The sequence below is a fragment of the Semicossyphus pulcher genome, unplaced genomic scaffold (assembly GCF_022749685.1).
Source record: "Semicossyphus pulcher isolate SPU_LCO1_2020_fin unplaced genomic scaffold, fSemPul1.0.p SCAF_7, whole genome shotgun sequence".
NCBI classification, from domain to species: domain Eukaryota; kingdom Metazoa; phylum Chordata; class Actinopteri; order Labriformes; family Labridae; genus Semicossyphus; species Semicossyphus pulcher.
In genome coordinates, this window is record NW_027211748.1 from 18,095,970 (window position 1) to 18,113,687 (window position 17,718).

A 17,718-nucleotide genomic window follows, 5' to 3' on the forward strand; every position below is an offset into this window, starting at 1 on the left:
TCGTGGCTAAGGTCTGACCTTTGAATGGCAAAACGGCTTGTGCGTTTCAGGTGGAAGGAGAGGCTCCGGAAAATCATTATATTATAATATGTATACGATTTTTTAAATGAAACAAAAATGATTCAAAAACACAGAATAATAGAAAATTGATTGCATAGCTAAAATCTGTCACCTTTGAAGTTTTGTATAAAATGGAAAAATGCAAAAGTCACAGGGAAGACTAATCTTTATTTGATTAAAAGGCTGGCTTAAACTGGAAGAGTGAATAGTTAAATTACATGACAACATATTAATGCAGGGACGCTCTCATGAAAGACTATTGAGTTGCATTATGGGAAATGTTGGCTCACATTTTTTATCTATTTTTACGGTTATGTGTTTCTGACAGAAAAGTGAGGACAAAATCTGAAGTTGCCACACACAAAGAACAGGCCCCCTTATGGCCACTTGTGTTGATGAATGATTATTAGAGTGTGTTACAGCACTACAACAAAGAACGAGACCATAATCAAGTACACTGTCTTTTTTGTTTATTGCACGAATTGTACATATTTCCAACTGAACTGGTATAACGCAATATTAGGCAGTGGTGGAAAAAAACCTGTTCATCAAAAGCCTTATTATGTATACAAGATGCCAAAAATAGCCAGTGGGAAAATCTGGATACAACTGTCTCAAATGACGGATTTCGATCTAGAAAGGAAATACTGTTTTTTTTTTTTGTCTTGAACAAGAAACAGAATCAAAACGTTAACACTTGAAATGACAGCAGGTCTGTTCCTAACAGAGGGATGTCATTCAGAGAAGGAGAAACTGAACAAAAACGGTGCCTCGAGTCGACTTTTTTTTATCTCTGGATTTTAAAAGTACTTTGTCCTCATATCGAATATAAACCTCTGCATCAATACCAATCAAATGTTTTGACATCTTTTTTTTTTTCTTTTTTTTTTGGAAGTCAAACAGCATTTGCTAAAGTTGTTTTTTGTTTTTTTTTACAGTTTTAATATATATTTATATATGTACATATAAATTCAACTAACTAGAGTTCTCATAGAAAATGAGAAAAGCTGGACTTTATCGCTCTCACACAACAAATGACTGGCAAGCATATTGACCCTGCAGCCCCCTCTGTCCTCCTCTTTGAGCCAATGTTAATACAGCACAGACAGAATTTCCTCACAAGTGTAGCGCCGAGTGCGAACACGCGACCTATTTCAAATGTTCATTTAAAAACTGATTTGAGCCCGTTAGCATCACCGAAAGATTCTCAGGAACCTCGTGAACAAGTGTAGTTCATTATTAATCCGTTCTCTATCGGCACATAGGCAAGTCTTTCAATTGTGATTTAATCCAGGTCGGTTCTGGCTCTTTAAAATTACACAATTCCCCGTTACCTGTCCTTACATCCTATGCACATGCTGAACAACAACTACATCTGTATTTTTAAGTTCACTCAACTGAAGGTTTCCTGTAAAAGGCGGGTGTCAGGATGAAGAGTGAGGGAGGAAGAAGAGGAACGAGAAGGGCTGGTGGAAGCAAAAGAAACCTTCTCTTCCCTTGTCAAAAAAACACATAAGTGCAAATTATGCCCCCACTCAAAAAGTAAATTAAACTTAAATGTGACATTTCCGATGCAAGATACAAGACAATACCTCTTACCCCCAAAAATCACACACTCCGTGCACGTTTTGTCTGTGTCTCAAACTAAAGCATCCCTGATTCAAAGTGCACTAAGAAGTGAGAAAGGGGGGTGCTGGGGAGAGGAGGGAGGGGGCAGCATGTAAGGTGATGCAGCATGTAGGGATTAAGTAGTCTTCAGAGAGAAAACGTGTGAGGAAATACAATTAGCTGCACAAGCGGAGGGCCAGATATCAGTATGAGATGGGGGTTGGGGCGATGCATTCAGGGGCACTGTTTCACAGTTTCCCCCTCTACAATTTCAAATCTTGAAAAGAAGTCACATTTAGGGGATGGCTCCAGAGTACCAATCTACGCCCTTCCTTCCAGAAAGAAGAAGGGTGTTACTAAGAAAGGGGGGATTGTGTGCTGGTGATGTATAGCTTCCTACAGGGTGCCTGAAAAAGGAGGTGCTTGTTGCCATAAACGCACAGTACATCGTTCTGGGGTGACGCAGAGCTTCTAGATTATGTATGGACAAGCAGGGGGCCTCAAAGTGGTTTGTAGGGATGAACTCACTCACTAAACCTCTTTGTACAATTCTCAAAAATCAGGATTTTGGATGTGTGTATGCACTCTGTAGTCGCCATACGCACACACAGAACTGCTGGGAAACCAAGCATTAAGCTTATCTGTCCCTCTCCTTCAAGAGTATGTTTAAGAAAATGTGTGTGTGTGTGTGTCTGTTTGAGTTTGTATGTGTGTAAAAGGAAAAAGAAAAATCCAAGTCTGTGGCTCGTCAGTGTTTGAGTGTGCCAGTGTGTCAATAGTGCTTGCCTATGTTCAAGGGCAATAAAGTGTGTATATATGTATGTTTGTGTATGTATGTGTGTGTATGTTTGTGTGTGGCTCAGGAGGACATGCACTGGACGTGGTCTGGACCTCCGTCCTCTTCATCAGAGGATTCTGGAGAGCTCCAAGAATCGTCTGTGTCAGCTTCGGCACCCTCGCGGCGGGCCTGCGTCGAGACAGAGAAGAGAGACAGAGAAAAGTAAGACAGAGACTTTTTTGGGCTAAAATAGTTTGCAAACATCTTGCCAGCCTGTAATAAATCTACAACAAAATTATTTTTTGTTACACTTACTATACACCAGAATGCAAGTTTATGTCTAGTAGATTAAAATTGAATGGGACTCCAGCAATTCAATATCTGTCTTCCACAAAATAAAAACAAAGAACCATTTGGAAGAAATCAAAGTCCCTAGTATACGTCATGCTCGAAACACAATAAGTCCTACATTTCCCATAACACACACTTTTTTAGGCCCTGCCTGCCTGCTAAATGTCCGTGTCTTTTCAACTACACGCCCAAAAACAGAGAGCTCACCCTAGGGGGCCGTCTGTTTCTCATGTGTCTCATCAGGAACCACAGCAGCTGGGTGTCGTACTGGTCACCGTGGCGCACGCTGTCTTCATCGCGCTCCCGCTTGTTTTTCTTCATGACCTTGAGGAACACAACAAAGATGTAAAACAGGTGTGAATGTGCAGAATAGCATGCAAACACTGTTTTGTTTTTTACTAGACACTAAAGTTAAATGTGAATATTAAAATGGCCCAAAACAGCCATTGCAAAACAGACAGTTCAGACACATTCACCTTCAGTTTTTCATTTTAAATTATGTTGTTTAGACACAATAGTTCAAATAGGTTTGTTAAATTTCTGTCAACCGACGTGGTATCTCACAGAATGTATTGTAAAGCACTATTTAGTGGTGTCCCTGCATCATTTCTTCTAAGTGGGTTAAACACAACTGATGAACATGAACTGTAAAGAATGGTTTACCTCTTTCAGACCCTTGAGTCCTGTGGGGCTTTCAGCTGTGGGGGCCCACAGTTTGACGTCGTGGTCCAGCCCACTGGTGGCCATACCTGGCAGGTGGGGATGTGGCTCCAAACAGTTCACCTGTAGTTATCAAGGGTAGACAAAAAGATTACAGAAGAAACACTGCAAACCGACTGTACAGCCTTTCCAAAGTCATCTTCTTATCCGATAAATATTCTTTCCATTCTGCCTCCGTTTGACTCACCACTCCTCCTCTGTCTCCTTCCATAAACTGCACGATGCGAGCAGAGTACTTGTCCCACAGGTAGATGTGTCCGCAGTCGCTGCCACTGACCACAAACTCACTGCACGGCCCGTAGAAGTTCACCCCCTTCACTGTGAGAAAGAGGGGAGGATGACAGAAGATGATACTCTTCCGTCTGTGTGCTAACCACAAACTCCTGACAGTCCTGACAGTACGCCTCCAGGAACAATTGGCCCATGAAAACACAAAAGCTTTCTTCTCTACTTCGCTGTTATTAGAGACTGAATGTAACACCTGTAGCATTATTGCGGTGTCCCTTGTATCTCCTGCGATAGTCTGCCCCATCGCTGTGGTTGGAGTCGAACAGGTAGATGTCTTCATCATTGTAACTGGCCAGGAGCTCTGCACAGATAAATAGGGTCATTTGTTTTATATCATTGCATGCCATAAAATCAGACAATGATCTACGGATTATTTATCAAACAGAGAAGATTCAGAGAAAAAATTTATATTAATTGGATTAAAGTTAAATTTCTGTAACTAGCGCTAAATCCGACCTTAGTGGTGTTCTGCAAAGATAAGGGCAAACTAATGATGGTTATTCAGCGAGACGAGCCTAATTCTGTTTCAGTGTCACTGATGTTGCATTGTGGTTGCATCAGGAAAAGTAAGAAAAGCAGAAGTGTTTGCATTTTAAGACCACGAATAAAGCAAGGATCAAGTGTAGGGCTCATTATTTTCAATATTTCTAAAATGTGTTCATAACAGAATAAGGAATGATGTAAGGGTAATCACATTAAAACCAATAAATTGAAAGTGAGTTAAATCAGGCCGTAAGGAATATTGATAATAAAATAAATCCACAAATGCTGCGTGCGAGCTCTTACACGTCTTTTGCTTTGCTTATGATGGCAAATTTAAGATAAATTGTTTAAGAGCTTTAAAAGCAAAATTATTATTCTTTTTCATAACGCATGTTTTTACCTGTGCCATCGTGACTGTACACAAGACAGGTTATGTTGGTTTTGGATTCACTGGATACCAGATGTGAAGGACAAAACTTTTTCAGCACCCCATTGTTATCATTCTCATTGATCTTCCTCTGGTCATAGATCCTACACAGAGTGAGGAGAACAGTAAGTGAGACAAGAAGTAAGATCAAATATAATCATACTATTTCTACCGCCTCCAATTTTAATTATGAGTGACCCTTATACCTTATATACTGATCTCTTCCGCCCACAGCAAAGTGGTGTGTCTTCGCTGGGTTGACGAAGATGGTGTACAGCCCTACTTTTTTATCCCCCTCCTTCACAACTACCAGTTTGCTGCCAGACAAATGTAAAGGGAGAAAAGGGGATTAGCTTTAGCAAGTGGAAAGTGGAAATCATGATGACATTTGGCAAACAGGCAAAGAGTTTAAAAGTGGATGTTCCCCAACACTGACTAAAAAAGGATATTTATTTTACGGTCCTACAAACCATGCAGTGCCTTAAAAGGACATATTTTTATCACTACCACTGGATGTATGAACACTAATCAAACAAGTGTATTGTGTTGTCATTTGTTTATATTATATCTTTCCTAAGTATGGCACGAGCACTTTAGACATAAAAAAAAAAAAACAATTCCTGAGGTGATAAAATGTAATAATGGAAGCACTCACTTGGCGGGGCGGTCTAGACGCAGGTCAATACCAAACACCACAGCATCCTCTCCAGCGGACAGAAAGTAGCAAGGGGAATCTGGCTCAAGAGCCAGCTGAACCCAAAAACAAGTGAAAAGAAACACAGATCAGTGACTACTTAATCATCTCCTAACTTTATTTATCCTAGCTGCAGTTTAGAGCAAAAACACTTAAACGCCTAGGCCAGGCTCTGACTATACAACTTTGAAATCCTAACAGACACAGGAGGTTAATGATTGGCTCTCTAACCCCATGACATTACAAAAATCATTACAACAATTTAACTGACCGAGGTCCCAGAGCAGACTTCTTTTGATTTTTTTGGAGGGGTGAATTTGGTATTTAAATATGCTCAAACTCCTGCAGGCTGAGCCCAACCTTATGTTCACATATACACAGCACACACACTCACCTTGTGTGCTGCCCCTTTATGCTGTGCTACCCGCTTGGTGTTCTTGCAGCGCTGTGTGGCAGAGAGCTCAGCCACTCTGATTTGACCGTCTCGAGCACACATGGCCAAGGTGGAGTCTCCACTGTGAGGCAGGAACTTTGCCTACAAACATTAAGAAAGGACTCATCTTAAGTTTCCAACCACGATTAGTTCCTCATTCATTCATTTAAATCTGTGTTTACTCTCATGTCAGGTAAAGTTTTTAGTTTTCCCTTACCTGAAAGACATTGCTCTTGTGGCCGCTGTCAAACTCGAGCTCGGCACGGCGGATAGCCCAGTCCCAGATCACCACTCGCAGGTCATCGCTGCCTGAAGCCAGGCGTGTGCCCGAGGGGTTGAAGTGCAATGTGTTGACGCAGCCCGTGTGCTTCTCAAGTCGGCCCTGCAGCTCCAGCCTCTGCACGAGACCACGGGCTCCACACACGCGCCTCACAAACTGGTGCGACTCCCTGCCGATCTCCCTGGAGCACAGTGAGGGGACTGCCCGCCATATAGGGCCACGTAGATCTTGGAGCTCCGCTCCCAACCACGCCTCCATAGCCTCATCATCGTCTTCATCATCTTTCGGATCTTCCTCTTCATCATCATCCTCATCCTCATCTGAGCTTGTGGAGTGATTGGTGCCGCCGCCAGGTCTATTCCTCTTTCTAGCTGCCCTTTTCCCGCCATCTTTGTCCTTTGCCCTCTCCCTTCTGCCTCCCTCACTCTCTCTCTCACCATCCTCAGTCAGGGAGAAAAGGCCACTGCCATCCATGCTGTCTGTGTCTTCCTCCTCATCTCCCTCTCTGTTTTCCCCTGTCTCACCTTCCACATCTGGCATAGGCTTGTCTCCAGACGCCTCTTCTGTTTCTTTGGGAGCTACAGAAATAGGGAAAGCCAAACCCATGAAGGCGAGGTTAAGATATAAATGTCTCATTACGAGATTCATCAAAAGGAGAACTACATCTGCTCACTATTAAGTTAAAAAGATTAAACTACAATAATGTTAGGAACAAAAGAGTATCCTAATAATGCCGAATAAATCTGGATGTAATTAAAAAATATATTTAAGCAAAGACTCAAGCATTATGAGCGGTTTACAAAAAATGTGGTTACCATCTTGAGAAGAAGACTGTGTTTCTCCCTCTTTGCTTCCAGAGGCATCTCCCTCATTGTGTTGATCTTCTCCGGGTTCTTTCTCTTCAGAGCCACCTAGTAAAACCAAACATGTCTTCTGATTAACTGTCAGCACTAAGGATCACGACAGCTCGCACATTTATGGACAGTTATTTTCTAGCACTGATCCTTTACCGTTAAGCACAGTGGATTTGCCGTCAGCCTCAGCCATGTCTGTCTCCTTTTTCCTGCGTCGACCCGAGGGAGAACCTTTAAGTGTCACAGACAAAAAAACACCATTTAGGTTGTTGATGAACCAAATTGACAGGGTCATACATTAAGAGCAGACACCTTGCATCGTGCACAAGAAAGCAGACATCAAAGCTTGCACTTGCTTAACTGTTGACAACCACCGAGTGCCATGGGACACAAGTTACCTGTTAGCTTCTTAGCTTGCAAACTAACAACCAGGCTAATTTTAACACACATTAACTTCTGCCTGCAATGACATAAACAAACTTTCTGGCTCAAAGGCCTAACTAATGCCCGATTTTACTCTATTTTAATAGTGTATTGTCCTCTGCAGTGCTCCGACTACCTAACATTGTTATTGACGTGAGCTAATGCTAACTAGTCTGAGAGACGCTAACGAATATCGAAACTACAACTACTGACAGTCATGCTCAACAACCGAACAGCTGGTTGTCAAAAAAAAAGAAGCGAGCAAGCAGCTAGCATTGCTTGTAGTAGCTAACGAGCAAAGCTAGCGGTACCTCTACTCGAAGGCCCGACGAGGCGTACTTCTTAGTTTAGTCCTAATCTTTATTGCAGATTTATGTTCTCCACTCCACTTCTTAGCAACTGAGCTAAGTGCCTCGACTGGGAATTCTCTGACGGTTAACACACGACATTAGGAATGCGTGCATAAGCTTTCTGTAAAAGACAGACTTAAAGCAAGCTAGCTGCGTTCACACAAGGTTGACTGCTCTGTTTATGTTTTGACGGTTCAGCTTCTTTTTTTTGTGAGTCCATTTCCGGTGTCGTGCTCGCTCGTTTTTTTTTTTCACCGGAAGTTTACAAAGGGTAGACGCGGGGCCAAAAAATAAAACTAACAGTTGTGTATCTTTAATAGTGTATCATAATAAATATGAATTAAATAAAATAATTATATTTCTTTTGTAATTTATCACTTATCTGTAAAAAGTATTATTTAGATATTTTAGAAGCTTGACTTAATTTAAATAACATCTAATATTTAAAATAAGAATCTTTCATTGCCAGTTTAAATACGAATCTTGTAAGCCATTTTTATTGATTAATTTATTTTCGCTATGGCTAGGCAGCCCCTGGGGTAAAAAATAGCTGCTGGGTTAAAATAAGACACACTGGATTTTTATATTGTCTGGACACTGCACTATTTTTTAATTTGATACTGTAAGCTTTTTGTACTCACCAATATCCTGCACACCTGTACAGTTTTTAATCACACCTGTTGTACATATTTTGTATTATACGTATTGTTTTTTATTCTTATTGCCTATTTTGTATCTTGTTTGTCTTTTACTTATATTATTCTAGTTCTATTATAATTGTTCTGCATCAAAACACCAAAACAAATTCCTTGTATGTGTAAACCTACTCTGCAATTAACCCCAATTCTAATTCTGATTCTCCTCTAAATCTCTGAACAGAATCGTTACTATAAAATATAAATTATATATTTATATAATTCAGTATACTTCTAATTTCAGCAAATACTAAGTTGCAAATAAGTCTGGGTGTTTTGTATTATTATGGTGTCCGAACAGGAAGTCCTGTTTTATCCCTATAAGACTCACTTATTGTGAACATGGGTTGTAATTACTTTCAATTTCCTGGAACTGATCTGATACTTTAGAAAGTTTGAGATATGTTTAATGAGTGGGTATTAAAGTGATTTTTTGGTATTGATGTAAACAAAAGAGCAAGTTTTCCCGCTTAATGCAGTTTCTCTTCTATAAACTGAAAGTTATGAGCTCATAATATAAGGAAACATCTGGCTCCCTCACCCAGGGTGAAACAAGATGGGATCCCTCTGCTTCCTTCCTGTGTTTATGTCATGGGTTTAATGACAGAGATGTACAGTACATCCCATGGCAGGAGGAGGATGTCTCTGCTCTCTGCCTCTGGTAGAAACCTGCAGAGATCACAGCTTCCCAGCATATACACCAGGCAGAACTGAGATTAAAGTCACCTGTCAGCTTAATCCACATGGAATGTCAGCTGAGAGAGGGAGACTGTGAGGGACAAGGATTACACTCCAGCACATAGATTTCCACAAGTTAAATGTTAAAGATGTAATAACTGCAGAAATGACAAATACATAATGAATTGGCTAAATGTAGCCATCAAAATGTCTTATATTTGCTGGTTGCAGAGTCCCAAATGTGTGGATCTTTTTTAGATTGTCATGTTGTTTTTATGGATTGTTTGTCTAACAATTTTCTTTTTTCTTTTGTTTAAAATTAGTTGAAATTATTATCTAAAGATCATCTAATAATGCAAATAATACTTTCTTCCTGATACATATCCAGCCATAGCCTTATCTTCAAAGTTTAAAATCTATGCAAAAACACTCGCCAGTTAAACATTAAGCTGCACATAAATGGTGACAAAATTGAGAAACCCAAGTTACCTCAAACGCACCAGCATTGATTCGACACCGTTGAGGTTGTGGAGAATTTGCAGGAGTTAGTCGATTCTGCAGTGGAAACTAATTTCAGAAGTAAGGGGAAATATTAAGATGCAAAGAAAACGATTTCATGAGAGTAACGACCACCTCTGTGGAAATATGACAGAGAAAGGAAGGGGAAGTTCGCACATGCAGAGGGGGTTTCAGACAGCCTGCCCCAGCTGTGCAGCTCAGTCATAACCTGCAGCAGCCCTGTGTGTCCTCCAGAGGCGATGCTGGAGTTTAGAGAGGCGAGAAGTCCGCGCTGAGTGCAGCTGCCATGCCGTGCACAAGGTTAAAATAGGCTACAAGTTCTTATCATTTGGAAGTACTTTCCTTTTCGCATCGCTGTCTGACAACATGGAGTACTGGAGGCAGTGTGCGATGTGGCTGATCAGCTGCAACGTGCTGCCCGCCAACCACCGGGTGACTGCGGACACGGCGCAGGTGTTCGACCTGGCGCAAACCCTGCGGGACGGGGTGCTGCTGTGTCAGCTGCTCAACAACCTGAGACCTCGGACCATCAACCTGAAGGAGATCAACCTCCGACCACAGATGTCACAGGTAACTTTCTTAGCTACTTGTGGCTGTAACATGTGCAGAGGAAGTGCTGAACTGCTGCTAAAGAGTTCAGAGGCTCTTCAAAATCATTGTAGTAGATATGGTTATGACAGAAAAGCATGACATTAAAACCTTGTTGGATTTCCATAACAGGAAAGGCCAGTCAGTGTTAGTTACTTAACTTAATAATCAGGAGCTGCAGAGTCTAAGTAGCTATGTTCATGGAATGAGCCAATTCATAGTCACTTATGCTTCTCAAAACACTGACTATAAGTTTTGTGTTATGCCTGAGGTGGGTAGACTTAAAGACTAGGCAGCACCTTTTATCTGTCACGCACAATATTATATTCAAGTCCAGAATTTTGGAACGCAGAGCCTTCCTGTCTCCTCCCTTTTATCACTTTCCTGTGACAAAGCGTCACTGTAGACATTTTAGGAAGTAAGGCCACAAAGTGACCCCTGACAGACTCAATTCGGGATTATCATCGTATGTTGGCCCGTCTTCTTCTAAATATCAAAATTAACCCAAAGGGATCTTTTATATATCTGTCCATATGTCTGCATTTTTAAGAAAAATCTCTGTAAGCACTTCTTGCGATTAGCAGAGTGTGTGCTAAATGTCCCTCTGCCTGTGAAACCCAAAGGAATGGTCCAGAGCTTGACCTCTCCTTACCCATAATTCTTCCCGCTGCCACTGGAGAGGCCTGATAAAAATCCTGTCTTTGATCCACCCATTAGTCAGAGAACTTTTATTACGTGTGCAGACGCTTGTTGAAACTGAGTATGAAGCCTTATGTAGCCTGCATAGATAGCCGTTTAGAAAATTTGTCATTCTGATACAGATTTAGTAAAATCTTAAAGCTATGCATTAAAGAAAGAAAAGCTACTTCCTGCCAGGACGTTCCTGAAGATGACATCCTCATTAAATGTTATATCTTCATATGTTAACCAGCATATTTCACTTGATCAAACTGAGATTTACTTTCAATGAATCATTGGTGCAACATTGCCATTGCCATTGACAACAACACTTCCTGTGCACCGACTTCATTTAGGCAACGTCTGATCCTAATCGGGCCTTCTATAAAGTATGATGCGTATGATAAATGATCTAGTCACACTGTGCATTTGATTCCAAGTAATTGCCTGCCTGCCTTTTGGTATTTGAAGCTATAAATGTCAAAGGAACCATTATTATAAAAGAGCTAAATACCAAGCATGCATGCTAAAACTTTTTTTTAACATAAATGGATGTTATAAACTGTCAATGGACTCTACATAGTTTGTGAGATTATAGATCAAGTGTTTTTAAGTTATAAGTGTGCACTTGAAATGCCCGACATCACAGACTCCCAAAGAAACATTTAACGATCCACAAACTGCTGTAAATAAATGGAAACATCTTGTCAAAAGGATCAGTTTGGCCTTCAAAAATCTCTCCCTCCATATTAAATAAAAACCCAGCCGTGCATCTGTTTTACAAACAGCAGCATCCCGCATGTTCTCCGTCAGTGCACATCCACTCGTCTTTATGTTCTTGATAGACAGTGAAAGCAAACCGAGGGCACGGTGTGCCGAACAATGGATTGCACTAGCCCGCAGCTGTAGGCCATCAGAGTATGGTGGAGAAAGGCATGTGTGTCAGTGGGCTCCAGATTTTAAATGGACCTTTCATTGTGCCCTGCTGACCCACGATCTGTGGAAAGGGAGGCAAGTGCATGAAGGTAATGGACTGGAGGATAAGAGTGCCATGTACTGTGAGGAAAATTCGCCCAGAAGTACCGTTTTTTAAGGCCTTGGTGCGGATTCAACACAAGGAGTCTGTGAGGAAAATTCTTGTAAGGATCATGAATAAATAGGAACTCAATTTCATCTCTTTACACATATTTTTTTGCAGAGAAAGTGAGAGAATATTAAAAGAAAATATTTCAAGAGAAACTTCAACATCGGTCAAATCAGTGCTGCAAAAAAATCTATATTTTTTGAGCACATATAAAGTCTAAAGTTACAAAATAAAAGCTCAATATTTAGTCCAATATCAAACCAACAGGAGCAGATCACGATTAAACACGGTGCGCAACTCCATATGTCAATTACCCTTAAGAATAATTTCAAACACACAGTAAAAAGAGAGAGTTAAACTTTAACTCTACAGTTTTTCATCTGTGAATTCAAAGACGCATTGTTTTATTCTGAAAGCATGTGTGAAAAAAGTAAATGTGCGCCAGGGCTGTGAATGTAGTCAGGAGTAGGAGGCTGGTGGGGGTGTTCAGCCATCATGTTCATGCACTTCCTCCACAGACAAACAGGGCCCCAGGGGGCGGTGGAGTGATTACAGGCGTCTCCACGATGAGCTGACGTGATAAAAAGGAGCCTATCTGTTCTCAAGAATCTCTCCACAGCTCTGTTTTTTCTGCAAATGGTCACACTTGCAGTACGTAGTTGAGTCATCACGTACACTGGTGTGTCTCTGTTAGAATGCTCAGGGTATATTTATACAGTGCAAATTGTGTAGATGGATTTTTAGAATGAGTGGCCCAAGCTTGACTCAGACCCTAACTGCATTACCATTAGGACTTGTCTGTATAAAAGTTGGTTGACTGAAGTTTAACCACCGAGATAAACATCCCAATAGGTGACACCAAAGAGCAAATGAAATTTTCAGTTTTCATTTTCAGTTTGCTGCATTGCGTGGTTCACCTTCACTTTTCAAAGCAAACTTCAAGTCCAGTGACACAAAACAAAAAACACACTCATGGTGTCCTCCTGCATGCAGATGGTTTTGCAGCAGCAGACATTGCAGATAGATGCAAAGAACTCTGTAGTTACAGAAACAATAGCTGTTACTCTTTATAATCTGCAGCCCCACACAGTTCTGCACATCATCAGGACTATTACTTTTGACTTCCAACAGAGCTAACCACTGCACCACCATGCAGCCCTCAAATTCTGTCAGTATTAGGAAATCTGGGACCGACATGTCAAAGCCTAGGTTGCTGTTATTTGGGTGAACTGGCCCTTTAATTTTGCATCTGGTCATTGATAACAAACTAATTTTAAGTAATTTGGCACAATGTACATACAATATAAACATGCAACATTTCCTCCTAAATAAGATACTCAAAAATATAATGCTTAAAATGTTCTTTAAGGAATACAGAATTGACGAGCATCTTTTCTTTTTGGCCCTTTGCAGTTCCTGTGCTTGAAGAACATCCGCACATTCCTGATGTCTTGCTGTGACGTGTTTGGGATGAAGAAAAGTGACTTATTTGAATCCTTTGATCTCTTCGATGTCCGAGACTTTGGAAAGGTAAAACCCACATCCTTCATTTTGTTTTCCTTTCACAATACGATGCAACAATCCTGTGTTTTCAAGTATGTGATATTTTCCAAGGATGGTCAAATTTACTCTGTTTTCTGTTATCCTTACTTCTTTTAGCTGCCTTCTTCTATAGCTCCAATGATCTAATTTTTTTTAATTTGGCACCTTCTCAGTTTGCAAAACAGCATATGCTTTATCAAACATTAAAGAGGGGGTATTATGCTGTTTCACATTTTAAGACATATAATGTCACAATGTCGGATGTTCACACTAAACGTGGATAAAGTTTCAAATCTGTCGGTAAAAGTATGTTGGAGTAATCTTCAGGCTTCATAGCACAGCCTGCAGGCTGCTGGGAATGCCAGGTTTCACAGAGTTTTTTTCGACGTGCTGCACTTTGTGACATCATGGAGAGCTGGCCAATCAGAAGAAAGTGGGCTTGTAGGGGCGAGGTTTCTTAAAGGGACAGAGCTGACTGAGTGGTTTTTTAACTTTAGATTATTCTAAGCTACTCCACAGGTATCACAGAGTGAAATAGGAAGCTTGAAATTAGCATAACACCCCCTTTAATAAAAATAACTCAACATTAACACATACACAAAATCCTTGGTTGTGAAGCTACAAATATTCAGAGGTGATAAAAACAATGAATAGAATAGAAAGTATTGTGTGAAGTCTGCATTTACATTGCAAAATATTCTTTCTACTCTCTGTACAATGTAAAAATGTAGGGTATACAGTATATTGACATTCTTGCATCACTTAACATAGTAGAAAAACAATTTTTCATCCAACTGCATTAGATCTACACATCGACACCCTCAGATTACTATTTAGAATGCCTGCATTGTAACACAATAAGACATGAGTTGTAGAGCCAGTCACAGTTGCACAGTTTTTCCCTCTCATGGAGGCACAGCCTGTGTGTGTGTGCGTGTGTATGCTAGTTTAAAAGTATTCAGTATTTGTCCACCCATTGCCTGTCCGTGCATTTTTCTGCAGCACTTGTGCAGGGATTGGTCGTTTTCTTTTTATTGCTGTGTTATTGTGGGAGCTGGTTTAGCGTGTGTACATAGTGTTACCAGGTCAGTGGGTTTGTAGTGCGCTCCAACAAAACAACACTGTTATTCACTCGCGTTGGAGGAGCCTGATTTAACTCTGCTGAAAAAAGCTCACTCACTCAGACCGTCCTTACTCCCTTATTTCTTCCTTCAGTTCATTCGGTGCATAACTTTGCATCAGAGCAGGTATAAGTTGTCTGATCTACGGAGAATTGCATTATTATGTATTTCTAAACTATTTTAGTATTGCAGTGTATTTTCTTTGTATTAATCTGTACTAAATGTATTTAATTTGCTATTAAGTACATCTAAAATACAGAAGATTAAGCCTTTAAAAGTTTCCATTTGGGTGCAATATTGTCCAGTATAAATTAAGTTATTTTTCAAAGCAGATATTTGATCTATTTTTGCATATATTTTGAGAAGTGCAGATGAAAAGAGAGTTCATTAAAATAAATGTTCTTCAGGAAAAAAGTATCAAAAGTCTTTTAAGCATGCAAATCAGAAGTCCTTTAACCGGGCAAATAATCCATAATGAAATAAATAAATGACTTCCCTGCAGAGACAGGGCTCATTGGTTCCCTCTTAATGTGAGTGCACATCGAGCTTTGCGTGCAGTTCCCCACAAGGGCTCTCTTTTCTTTCACTTCACCGTGTTGTGTTCTAAAGAAGCTTCCAGTTAATCTGGCTGCTGATAATCCCATAGGGGAGGTGCTGCCTGCAAATATGTACACTACATCCAAGCTGGGCTGCGTAATCTCAGTCGTGTTCAAGGGTTGTCCATCAAACAAACAAGCTTCCGGAGGAGGGGGGGGGGGAGATTGCGCTGCATCTGTAGTGAAAAAAAAAAAAAAAGGGTGTCTGCAGGTTCAGATTGGATTGGCTCCATGTCGGGTCAGAAAGTTGAACAAGAAATACTCAATCTCTTCCTTATTTTCCAGAAAACATCCAAAAGAGAACATCTCACATCTTAGCCAGTCTAATCCATTTGGGTTCACTTGTGCCAACTCTGCCCGTAGACTGAGTATTAGTCCGCTGAATATCTAATGAGAGCTCTCTAACCTACATTCCTCTGCTGAGTTACTACAGGCTTCACTCCGGGCAGCCGCGCTGCATGTATGAAACAGCCTGCAGGCCGGAGAGATGAAGGGAGGCGGCAACAGATGCGTATATATTACCTTAAATTCAAGTTCACAGAGAAGGGCATGTTATGTTAAAGGAATGGCTACTTTTTTCTTTTTAAAGAAATTGTTCCTTTTGCAAATAAATACTAATTTGCGCCAGTGAAACAAGCATATTGCGTCCATCACTCCCACCCACGTTAACTTTGGTCCAATAGAAACTGATATGATTGTGACACATCATGTCAATCTGTCATGAATCACTCAGCTCACTCAGGTCACAGCGGACCGTTCCTGCAGCTGCCTTGCTCCTGTAAATTTTCTGAAATCTTTTAAGATCAATTACTTGAAAGTATAAATGCTGTCAAGTTGAGTCCACAAGCAATTTTAAAAAATGACCCACTGATTTAAAGTACATAAGTTGTATTAACATGATTCAAATTGACATGCTGTTTATCACTATGAAACAGGTCTGAAGTATTAGGTTGATACGTTTTACAATACAGATTTTCCAAAGGCATGTAAGAGTGCAAGTAGTAGTAAGCATATGCTTAATTGGTGTTATGATTATGAGGGGGTCCCTGGCCCCAAAACGTTTGAGAGCCCCTGCTGTAGGGTAAATATGAAGCTGCAGCTAGAGGGCAACTAGCTTAGCCTAGCATAAAGCTGTTTAGCTAGCAAATTAGAAGTGTTATATTTCATTTGTTTGACCTCCTGTTTCTGCTTGTTGCCTGCTGGGAAATAACGGAGAAACAGCCAAACCACTTATTGTTTATTTTATTTTTTCAACCTTTATTTAACCAGGAAGTCCCTTGAGATAAAATCTCTTTTCCGAGGGAGACCTGGCCAGGACAGCATAGCAGTTACAGTTCCAATAAAGACAAAACAATAACAATAACAGACAAGAAGTACAATCATTAAATACACAAGGAAAGGACTAAGACCAGCACAACATTTTTTTAAACCGAAAACATGCCGTTTCCTAGAAATGAGGAGGTATGGGATTTAACCTTTGTTCATATAGTTTGTTAACATGTGTAGACACTGTATAGCTGCCTAACTAAGGAGAATCAGACATGCACATCTGATCTACAACACTATGTTACAACTTTCCTTCTGTTTGCCATCTTTGTATGTTGCTCTGGGGATTTTTGGAGAAAGGCCACACTCACCACAGTTGACTTCAGCTCAGCTTGTGGCTTTGCTTCTCAAGTTGGATGTGGCTGAAACTAGGTGTCAGATCTACAGACAAGTCAGGTGTGAGAAAAACATGAACTTAAAACAGCCAGTGAGATTTTTAATTCATTACACAAAGTTAAAAAATGTTTCATTTTCCAGCATTTTTACAGTTTTTCCATCTTTCCTCTTTCTTTTGAAGTTGGTCTTCCACCGTTGCACTACATGTCTTCTGCACATCTGCTATGACTGGTGTTTAATCAGTTGCTTCATGGGTGTGATATGTGCGTCAGAATGTTTTGTAAAAATGCCACAGAAATCAAATCATTTATGTAATTTCAAAAAACATAATCTTTCCAAAGCAAAAAAGAGTTAAAGCTGATCAATTCTCAAGCTTTCAGTTTCTTATATCAACTAACCTAAAGGACCACAGTGTTTTTCTGTTTTCTTGTATTGCAATATTAGGGCTGCAATTACACAACCCGACTTTTAATTAGATTAAATCATCTCACTCGACAACATGTCGGTTTTGTCAGAGGAAAGACATAAGTATTACTGCTGTAAATAGCTTCTTAAGATGAAAGGGCCTTTTGCATTTCTAAAGCTGATCGCTCACACTAAAAATACAACTCTTTCAAGTCACATGAACACCTGGGTTCATCAGCCGAAGCCACAGCACTCACTCACACAGGAAGAGGAGATGCACTGAAGATACACAGGCTTTTCTTTATCTACCATCGAATAACTTTTTAAACCATTCTTGCAAACACAAATCATGATAACAGAATAACGTGTGGTATTACTAGAAGCTTTTTCAGACCCACGAG

At 40.3% G+C, this 17,718-nt stretch overlaps 2 protein-coding genes across 4 annotated transcripts in view; one reads left to right on the forward strand and one right to left on the reverse strand.

The window, feature by feature from the left end:
- Positions 1–223: 223 nt before the first annotated feature.
- dcaf8 (DDB1 and CUL4 associated factor 8) lies at positions 224–7,942 on the reverse strand. Its single transcript, XM_069684277.1, has 13 exons — positions 7,711–7,942; positions 7,133–7,207; positions 6,938–7,033; positions 6,060–6,700; positions 5,804–5,944; positions 5,371–5,465; positions 4,922–5,032; positions 4,689–4,819; positions 3,999–4,106; positions 3,705–3,835; positions 3,461–3,580; positions 3,005–3,121; positions 224–2,635 (listed from the first exon to the last, which is right to left on the reverse strand). Exons 2-13 carry the CDS (start codon positions 7,167–7,169, stop codon positions 2,528–2,530), a joined length of 1,836 nt encoding a protein of 611 aa, XP_069540378.1. The 5' UTR covers positions 7,170–7,207; positions 7,711–7,942; the 3' UTR covers positions 224–2,527.
- Positions 7,943–9,888: 1,946 nt separating this feature from the next.
- LOC138611301 (guanine nucleotide exchange factor VAV3-like) overlaps positions 9,889–17,718 on the forward strand; it is a 56,969-nt gene continuing 49,139 nt past the window's right edge. For all 3 annotated transcript variants that reach the window (XM_069684323.1, XM_069684324.1, XM_069684325.1), the window contains exons 1-2: positions 9,889–10,211; positions 13,405–13,521. In XM_069684323.1, the coding sequence (XP_069540424.1) occupies positions 10,008–10,211; positions 13,405–13,521 (321 nt within the window). In that variant the 5' untranslated portion in view covers positions 9,889–10,007. The remainder of the gene's footprint in view (positions 10,212–13,404; positions 13,522–17,718) is intronic.